Genomic DNA, 10,230 nt, shown 5'->3' with positions numbered 1-10,230 from the left:
TTTTTGCAGTTTTAGGTACCTTGATAAAAAAACTATGCGTCGCTGTTTATTATTTGGAACAAAATGTTAGGAATGTTTTGTGGAAGCTGATGAGCCCAAATACGGCCTTACAAAACCACGGAAATCCATCAACGTTTTTTTTTTTATTTTCAGATATTCAAGCATGGGTTATTGAATTGAAGTTGTCTAGACTTTGTTTTCTTAGTACGTAGGTCAAATTTCTTAGATTCAAGCCTCTTATAGAGCTTCGCAGTATTATCGATGTATACTAATAAAGGATCGATAGAAATTTAAGTAACGACAAATAAATAGGGACTACCAATCTAAATAATTCTATTTAGCGAATTGTTAAAACGAACGAGCCGAATTAATTTGCGAATTTCTAGCTCTCAGTGTTAATTTTTTTTTAAATCGAATTGAGCACTTTTTAAACCGAACAGGAAGATTTCAAACCATATCCGATTTTCGGTTTCGATTCCCGTCCAACTTGAAAGTCTTCGACCTGAAATAAAAATGATGGACTTTCAAAACCTTTTCCAGAGCTATCCACTGATATCAAATTCATATACAGTTCTCTATGAAAAACAGAACCTTTCAAGGTTCTCTTAGTTCATATATGACGTGTGGCAATAGTGACACATGCTTGAACCACAGCCAGGATTGTCTGGCATACTATCTAGGATTATACGGGATAGAATAAAACAGGAACACGCGTACTCTTAAACGGACAAACAATTACGGTTAAATCAATGGTAATAAGTTCATACATGAAGTCCTAGCAGTACACAAACCTATGTACACACAGACACAACTTGCATATTACCAATTAATTTACTCTTACAAACAAAGAGTCACTCAAATATAATACCAGCTCAATTGTAACACTAATCTAGTTAACCTGGTACCACTGAGTACTTACGCTAGCCATAAAAAATAATAGGTCAAATTATAGACTTTAACTTGAAGGGCTTTTCGATACTGTAATCGGAAAATATATCAATATATATATATATATATACAAGTTTTCTGCCAGATAAATAAATGTGTACATTGTGATTCCTTAATCATTTAAGATATAATATGAGCAAATAAAGCAGTTCGTACTATATAATTCAATTCAACCGTGTAGCAGTTAAAAGCTTCGTTTGAAAGCCTGACGCACGAACGATTGACAATGGATACCGGCAAGATGCTAAGGTTAGCTTCTAGATTTGCTTTGGAAGCATGCTTATTTAATAGAGGTCTTCACGTTTACCTAACGTAGTGAGAGGTACACCTCAAACCATCGCATTGACTCGTCACAGGCTAATCAATGATTTTGCTTGATGCTTTTTTTTACCAACAAACTAATAACCAGACCCATACACTCATTATGGACAAGGTCCGCTATTGCTCATTAACAGTGGAACCCCGTTAATGAATAGCCGTAAATTATATATTTAGCAAAAAGCTATAAAACACCGCCGCTTAATTTCACGCTATCTAGTCTCAAAAATTTATTTGACAGAAGAGAACAGAATGTTTCGTTTGTAGGCGCATCAGGACAGCTAAATAAACTGGATCTTGTTCTCATCACTGGATTATTCCTAAGTGTAGGGCAAGTTAGTTGTCACTTATGTGTTCGATCTTCAATTATTCGTCACTTGATAGGGAATTTTACTATACTACTTTTTTACTATTCTCAACTTTTTACTCAACTTACGGTGGAATATGCCACAAACCGTTTTAGCTAATTCCAAATATAAAAAAAAATCTTACGAAGCCTTCAGTACGAACAGGCAACAGCTGCTCGTTCCGTAGTTGTTAGAAGTTTGTACGGTAGTTTTTGACCTACGAGGGATCTTGTATCAGTTCTATTAGCAATTACATTTTGCATTCAAGTGCACAACACAGTGGCTCCGTTTAGGTATATCCATATATTTCTCGTGTCCTCGACAGGCTTATTGTAAGTGTTACTCATACACAAAGTAAAGCCTCAGTATAACTGTTCTTCATGGACCTACTAAAACTTCATTGTGAATTTAGGAAACTTACGTTAAAGGACAAATCGTCTCTCGTTAGCATGTGCGCAAAGTCTTTGGCTGCACTGCTGCTTCACCACCAGACTCGGATCTTATCTTTTTTTGGACACAACATGGCACGATCCTAGTGGATATAACCAGTTCTTGCGTCACTTATCTTAAAACGTTCCGAAGTAACTACGATCTTGTATTTCCCAATACCATATAGGTGCACATATGCATGTATATATCGGCCTAAGTTACCTAAAATGTGCCTTTTGAACACGTTGCGATACGATGCACAGCTACAGGGCAACAGCCACAGGGGATAGCCGAAGAAAAACGACGGCGCGTCTAATTTAGGTTTCAATGCTGTAGTCGCTAAAAGCTACTTGAACGATCTAAAAGCTGTTGGAGCCATAAATGGTTTCCCCGTCGGATGGTGGCAGGCATCTATCCGTAGGAGCCAATTAACGAAGGCTGGCTAAGCATGTCTAAGAACAAAGCCTTTTATTAACCGCTAACGGCCTAGATTCAGATCAGTTAAACTGAAAAACGGAAATCTATGAAACTTTAACATGATAGCCTTGATCTATTTACGGTCACTCTAATGAAAGTATCTAAAATAGGCATGTTTCGACACAACGTTGGAAGCAGATTAAGCCGCGAAATGAAGTTATGATTAAAGCGAATAGCAGTTGCATATGAAAGAACGGCCAAGAAAAACGTCCCTATCGATGTCTGTTTCATTCACATGCAGGCCACGATTAAGCGACACGAAATTTGTTCCAATATGTCGCTCCTACTCTGTGTTTTTTTGTTTGCCCAAAGGGTTTGTGGCATTATTCATTCAAAGTCTAGACGGCTAGAATGACGGCTAAAGTAGGAGATAAAAGTTAGCGAGTAATAATCTGAGGGAAATAATATTAATTCACTGGAATCAAGCTTCACACTCATCGATACATGCTAGGTAGACATTATCCAATCATGAGTAAACAGCCCTTCAAAACCCCTTAAATATATATGTATATATAGGTAGCTCCAAGAAGGTAATTTTTTTTTATCTTGACCTAATGATTTCGGTATGTCGGAATGGCAGAGCTGTGGAAGAAGTTCGGGGGAATGGAAGGTTGAAGTGACAAGCTACAACGTCTTGTAAAGGGTACGGGATAAGAACCTGGCTCTCCTTGTACAGGATAGCCTGAAAAGGTAGGCTAACCCTTCTTTGCTCACTTCGAATTACCTTTTCGAATATCAACACCGCGGACCGTGTTGATATTCGAGTTCATCTAAACCGTTTAGCCTAGAATTAACATTAAAGATTAGTGCTAGACATCACAAGAAAATTCGATTATTAAGCAAAAGATCTCCATGAGTTTAGAACTTATTTCTTCATAATGGTGCATTGTGCTAGCAAAGAGTGGTCTTCAACGTGTCCAGCTAGTCACGTGATCTTTTAGAATCAACCAAAAGTTTTTGAGGGTTCTAGAAGGACTGGTAAACAAACAAGTTTTAAAATTAATTATATCAAAATAAAAACTATTCATCTTAAATGAGATCGAACTTTAAAATGTTACAGTACGGGTATATTATATAAACTTTGACACCTTCTAAAATACATTTTTCTGTTTTGCTTCCCTTTTTTTCCTAGAAATAAGTACCACTATTCAACCCTATACGCGACACCATGAAACAATATCTTTATGGACCATAAAGCTTTGTAAAAGCGACAATATATATATATATATATAATACTACCACGACGCCTAAAAGCATCGCTTTTTCCCAATGCTTAATGTATAATTATATTAATCTATAATAACTGACGCAAAAATATCTACTGTGGCGTTCGAGCTAACAGTCTTTACTTCTAACTACGTTTAACAAAAACTGAAATTCCATACTCTGCAAGAAAAATAGCAAATTAAAAGCACATACTTTCAGCCAGACTCCATAAAACAGGATAAACTTAACAGCTGCTAGGGTGTTTTCAGTGTACTAAATGAATGTATATCAATGTTTCGTCGTCAATACCTTCTTTTTGCTTATCGACGCACCTGTGTAACGTGCCTAAGTTGATTGCAGCAGCTAAGCGTTAGTGCTCTGCAAGACGCGTGCAGTGCCCCTCAAAGGCGTGTCTCCTGTGTTCTTAGGATTCGATATTTTTTTCCTAAATGAATGAAACACTTAGTGCTTGTAAAGGTTTCAAATATGCCTATATAGGCCGCAGCTAGGATTGCGATAGGAGAGGATTACGCCTAATTATGACCTAGAAGTGCAGAACAGGGAAAAGAAGAGTGAAGAAGATAGAATAAACCGAAATAGACAAAAGGCTGAAATCTCCGAGTATTAATAGTCTATATCTTTTGCGACAGAGAATTTAACGGCAGAAAGAATTTATTTCTTGGTCTTCAGCACACACCAGGGACAGGTAAGGCTCTACAAAATCATCTCTTCCATACAATAGCAGTAATCAAAGCATCGGGACAAACGTATTTTAAGACTTTCACCAGGTCTGTTACATTGAAGCCTTACAAGTATTTGGTAGGTACGTCAAGTAATCTCCAAATGTAACGCCTCAAAAAGTAGGTGTAGTCCATCAACACAAACGTGTATTTTTGCATTTGCCTATTGAGTGTTCAATAAAGAAGGCAAAACCGAAAAATCCGATGATTTTGTGCTGTAAAAACAGTCTGAGAAGAGTAGCTAAGAAATTCGACCAAAACATCGTGTTTCAGTGCCTAACAAAATCGGCAAATCTAAATTGAAAGAATGGCAGAAACGACAATGTGAGATACAGCATTCTATCAAAATAAGCAAAACATTAGCCAGACGAGGATTATGGAAAAGAAGAATTTTTTGAAGTGATTCAGACCTGAAAAAGTAAACAAATAAGCCCAATTGTCATATTATATGTTTCTATATGCTGGAAAACATTCGCCAGGCCTCTATTACACACATGAAGGATGCACAAAGACGCGTTTGAACAATCAAAAGTGAGATGGGGAAGCTACAAGCAGGACATGTTGCCGGCTCAGGCGAAAACAGGAACATCAGCGTGGTGCAATACGATCATTAAAGTGGCAGCAGCTATCAAGGTTGGTGTTCTTCAATTCAACTTGCTCGAAACATGTAGTGTTGAATTTTACCATTCTAAAGGATCGTCTTTATAGGCCTCCCTAGTAGGATTTTACCTTTGTTGGGCGTACCGCAAAGCAAAGTTTGAATTCTCATTTTCAAGCTCAAATGCAATAATATATATTACGAATCAACACGGCATTATTAATCTATTGAGTAAAAAACATTTTGAATAGACATTATTTCATTAATATATTTAGGAAAGTGTGTGTCTATGTAGGAAACACTATTTGTATTAACAAAGTAAGCGTGTATACGATATTCAGCGTTTTATTTAGGAGAAAATAATAGTGATCGTAAACCAAGACGGAATTTATCAAAGAATAATAAAAATTAGGTTTGTAGAAAATACCTTGTAGAAAACGCATTCTCATCTAAATAAACCTATCAATCGTGAGATCAAATGGCTGTCGCAAAAAATTGAAACGCAAAACTCGATAACAAGACCCATATAGAATTCATTTATGACTTGCTGAACTTTTTTTTATCTGATGTCCACACTTTAGACCTAATAGTCACTAGCAGCGGTGACAATATTCACAGTTCATAGGCCACAAGTTGACAGTGCGTGTTAGTCCAGTTTATTGTTAAGCAAAGACAAATGATAGATCTACAAAACAGTAGTTTAACGGAATATTCAATTGGTCACCTATATTACTTTTAGGGAATCAATGCACATTTATAGTCGGTATAAATTATATCTGATTGTCCTGTAAGTTAGGCTGGCTAAACTTCAAAAAATGGAAACTCTAAAAATGTATTTAAGATCCCCTTTGAAGATCGGCTTCTGGGAAGCGCTAAGTCCGACCCAAACTCATTAGGAAATTTCAGAGGTACATAGACCCAATATTACAGCGCATTAGTATTGCGCGGTCAGGAAATGGTTCGTTCATTTTCGACAAAAGGTCGGTCTTCTAGCTTGGAGGACCTAAAATTCTCATTGTAGTCAATTAAAGCCTACATATGAGCCTTCACTAAATTGCAGGAATCACATGACATCTGAGTCGATCGTTTAATGACATCTGGGAACCAACGATTGCGTCGGTCGAATAAACATCTAAGCCTCCATTAATATACATTTTTGAACGGTGTCTGCACAGCCAATAAGCTTCTAAGACTAAACTTACAAACCCCTATCTACTCTTACAAACCCCGCGACGGGTGGTGAAAATGGATATTCTACGATAATTTCATATAAGTTAGATGATGGTCAAAGTGAGGTCGTGAAGCTTAAACGAGCGCTTAGGTTGGACCTCATCCGAACGGCTTATTGAGGCGTGCTCTTTTATGATTTTCTCTCAAACAATTAAAGCGTAACCCCAGTTAAGTATACAGCTCAATTTTTGGAAAGCGTTCGGCTATCGTCCACAACAGACAATTTAAGTTTCATTTTAGTAACAAACTGTACTTTTTTGTAAAAAAAAACACGAACTGTACAAATTTAATTGGGATATTTTGCTTCGTCGAGTTTATACGACTTTGCTCTTTCCTGTTATCCCCCTCAAAAGTTTGTATCGCAAATAATAATAAAGTTAATATCTTTAACTTCTGCAAAAAAAAAACTGAACTGAACTGAAGAACTGCTTGAAAAATGTGTAAGAAAGATAGTTAGTACATCATCGATTGAAGTTATCCAATTGTTTTTATCCAAATTAGGTAAAATTCTCGTGAACTTACGGCGTAATTGAACAGAAGGTGATTATAGACTCTTCTATTATTTCAGGTTCCAATACCGTATGCTTCAGATATGTTCGTCCTCCTGGAATTATCCTGGTACTGGAAATGTTCTCTCTTTATCGATCTCGTGAGCCTATTTCTTCTGGGAGCTGCGGGTGGTTATTTTCGGATGTTTCTGATCATATTCGTCACGCCTAGGTTAAAGCATGCAGTACACGCCTATTGAAATAGTGGTTTTAAGCCCAATTTTTTTATTTACCTTGAAACTAAGGTTTCTGAGCGTGTGGCACATATTTGTTCTCTGAAAACTTCGGATGCCGTACTCTCAAAACCGATATACCATACACATACTTAAAAACTCTATGTTTTTGAGAATTGTTGTTAAATTCAGTTTCAATGACGACCTTATATCGGTTGTTCCTCTAGGGCCATCATTGCGCTACAGTTTACCGGTACAAGTATTCAATTAAGCATTCAGTTCAATTAAGCAATCTACCTAAACATGTATAGAGGACAGAGCAGAAAATCTTCTAGGCTAGTGCACGCAGAAACAAACGACGACTATGTATATTTTAGAATATTATAATTAAGAAACTTTTATTTGAAAATTACCACTTACATACCGGTACAAACCTAACGAATAATGTAGTTGAAACTAAAAAACAGGTTGCCAGCTATTGAAAAAGCTGCTTTCACGCTAAACTAGATGCGTCCCTCGTACGTACAACTAATATATTGTTGTGTCGCTTGTATATTTGTGTATTCGTATATACATAGTGTCATATAGGTTCATACAATGGCCTATTTGTATGAGCCTAATTTTCTTCTGGTTTAGAAAATCAAAAATAGAGATAGCTAATTTAAGTATATTGCAAAACCGGCAATAAGTTATTTTTTGATAGACTTTTTTTTTGCAGTTTTTATCGACTAACGTGTTTTATGTGACGATTGTACTTCTTCACGTGCTTGCCTAGTATATCCACCTGGTACTTGAAGGCCATACTCATACTGGCGTTACACAAACACTTCGGTTAACAGTTTGGTGACTGTTTCTGCAGCCTTACGCTTGGCAAGTCGTGCTGAAGGGTGCACCAGCAATGCAGCGTTCCCTTCAAGTGAACGGCGACAGTCTTGCGTTCATCCCTTCGTTATATACAAGCGAGAAAGATGTCATGCTCTTAAGAAGAAGCAAGTATAAATATAACGGCAATAAACAACTGTTGAGAATAAATTTCCGTAACATAAACCAGCAGAAAATAACTTAGAGCTATTCACGAAAGGGTAACTTGAGACTGACTCGTACTTAGGCTTGAATTATGTTGATTGCTGAGCTCGCCTCAAAGGCTACCTTCTGCTGATAAGTGAAGCCCTTAGTTACCGAACGAAGGCATCTGCTTTTAGATACTTTTTAGCTGTATAATTGTAATATGTAAAGCTTGAAAGTAAACTAATGTAAAAAAAAAGTACTTCAGTAGGTGTCATTCCAGCGGCATGGACGGTCAATCCTCACCTTCTCCATGCAACGCAGAGTTGTTAACTTTGAACGAAGCTGTGAGAGTAATTTCGATGTTTGCAGTTTGTTCGAACCCTAGTTCAGTGTTAATTTTTATGGCATCAATAATCGGTATTTTTTGTGGCGTGTTTACTGATAAACTATCATACATCCATGTTCAATGATTATATAGCATTCTGTTATTTATATTGGGTATCGCCGTTACGATTTCTGGAACTTTATGGGAGGGTTGAGGTAACTTTCTGTTTCTGATACGCTGGAGGATTTTTCACGCTTATATTCAATATAAAATATGGGATAAGAAAAAAGTCCAACTTACATATTCGTCGACCAAATTTGCTGCAGGTTACACTTCTGCGCTACTAGCAACATTTTTAAATTACGTTACGGTGTAAACTAGTAAGTGAATTTAATAATTACAGAATATAGAAAAGATTGAACGATTCGATAACTTCCAAATCAACTTTTATGTATTCCCTACATATTTATACGTCTACAACAGTATAGTAATTGGTTTATTTAGCTACTGTGCCAAATCTATGTCTATGAACCGCACACATAAAGTGTTGAATCATACGCTTCAAACCTTTCGTTCCTCGTTCCGAAGAGATCCTTTTCGTAACGTAACATACCCACACAGATATATAGGCATAAAAAATGATTCTTTTGAGTCTGCTTAGAACTATGGGGGTCATCTTTGGATCACAGATATTTTATAACTCCTAAGTTATCAAACATAGATCTTTGGCAAAATCAATTCGTTGTAGGCCCGACATTGCACCATTTATTTCAGGCCCCGAAAAATACTGTTCCAGTCAGAAAAATATGCAACAAATGTCCTAAATATAGGGTTGCATTGCCCACTTGATTGAAAGAATGCCCGTTTATCTATCGGTAACGAGTTTACAAACATTTTGAATCAGCCTAGTTTAAATTACGTTCAAAAATTTACGTCTACGGAATTTACAGGTTTCTCGAAATAAATGGCCCTAGAATTACGCCCCCACTAATACCAAAGGATCATCGTTTCACATTATTTAGTCTGTTCATAGCGTACTAGTGTTTCCCATATCGACTATATTATAGAATGATTTTAGGGCAAAACCCTTTTAATTCTATTCGTTTTAAGATTAATATTATTCAAAGGTTACTGCTGAATCGTTGCCGACTGTCTCTGGTAGTAGCGGCAATAGCAATTTATATAGAATGAGCTTATATGTACGTCTTCTAGAAGAAGGAATATGTTTTTATGGAAGTTTAAATAATTAAATTGCAGTAACATTTTGCATCTAATGTAATGTTCTGTAAAAAGGAGGCCGATATGCGAGATATTTTTCCTCTCAAGATCACTGGTATACTGTTTTCTACCATAGTAGATACTAAAGTTTACCTGTGTCCTTTCAACTGTGAACGCAGCTCTTAACACATGCTTCTGCTTAAAATTACGCTTTATAGTGTTTCTCATCGCAGGGAAAATATTTTCCTAGCAACATTTTCTATTATATCGTGTGTATCGTTATTCCTGGATAGATTCATATCAAAATAAGACTCTCTAAAACTGATCGAAAATCATACCGTCGTACTCCGTGAAAACTGCTTCAGTTATTTAGAAACACAGCCTTACACAAAAGGGTCCCGTTGACAGAAACCACAGAACTCTATTCCAATTAAACTACCACAATAGCAATTAGTATTGACTATAGCAATCTAGGTTTCATTATAGGCTAAGCTAGAATTTAGGTATAATGGCCGATAGGATTGTAGACAGTCTCTTTTCCCATACTCTCCGCAAAACTCTCTGGCGGAAATTTCGCCATGTTCTTTATCTACGATCCGGCGGCTCCCCTAATACTTTGAGCTGACCACCTCTTATGGTACTAGCCAACTTCGCAAACTGTAAAC

At 36.7% G+C, this 10,230-nt stretch overlaps 1 protein-coding gene across 3 annotated transcripts; it reads left to right on the top strand.

Annotated features, from left to right (window-relative positions):
• The first annotated feature begins 4,115 nt into the window (after positions 1 to 4,115).
• On the top strand, positions 4,116 to 8,495 carry LOC111261639 (uncharacterized). Of its 3 annotated transcripts, none has more exons than XM_086968789.1 (4): positions 4,116 to 4,431; positions 4,945 to 5,098; positions 6,862 to 6,970; positions 7,812 to 8,495. In XM_086968789.1, the coding sequence occupies exons 2-4, from the start codon at positions 4,967 to 4,969 to the stop codon at positions 7,859 to 7,861; spliced, it is 291 nt and encodes a 96-aa protein (XP_086824915.1). In that variant the 5' UTR covers positions 4,116 to 4,431; positions 4,945 to 4,966; the 3' UTR covers positions 7,862 to 8,495. The 3 variants fall into 3 exon arrangements, with proteins under 3 accessions (XP_086824915.1, XP_086824916.1, XP_086824914.1); XM_086968790.1 differs by having other exon boundaries at positions 7,790 to 8,495; XM_086968788.1 differs by having other exon boundaries at positions 6,862 to 8,495.
• The last annotated feature ends 1,735 nt before the right edge of the window (positions 8,496 to 10,230 follow it).

The sequence above is a fragment of the Varroa jacobsoni genome, unplaced genomic scaffold, assembly GCF_002532875.2.
Source record: "Varroa jacobsoni isolate VJ856 unplaced genomic scaffold, vjacob_1.0 scaffold_575, whole genome shotgun sequence".
NCBI lineage: Eukaryota > Metazoa > Arthropoda > Arachnida > Mesostigmata > Varroidae > Varroa > Varroa jacobsoni.
This window is presented reverse-complemented; position numbering and strand designations above follow the sequence as displayed.

Bases quoted from the DNA above. Each gene is read 5' to 3' on its own strand.
- LOC111261639 (XM_086968788.1), top strand. From the start codon at position 4,967: ATGCACAAAGACGCGTTTGAACAATCAAAAGTGAGATGGGGAAGCTAC. The intron at 5,099-6,861 runs GTTGGTGTTCTT...CTATTATTTCAG, and splicing joins AAGTGGCAGCAGCTATCAAG to GTTCCAATACCGTATGCTTC.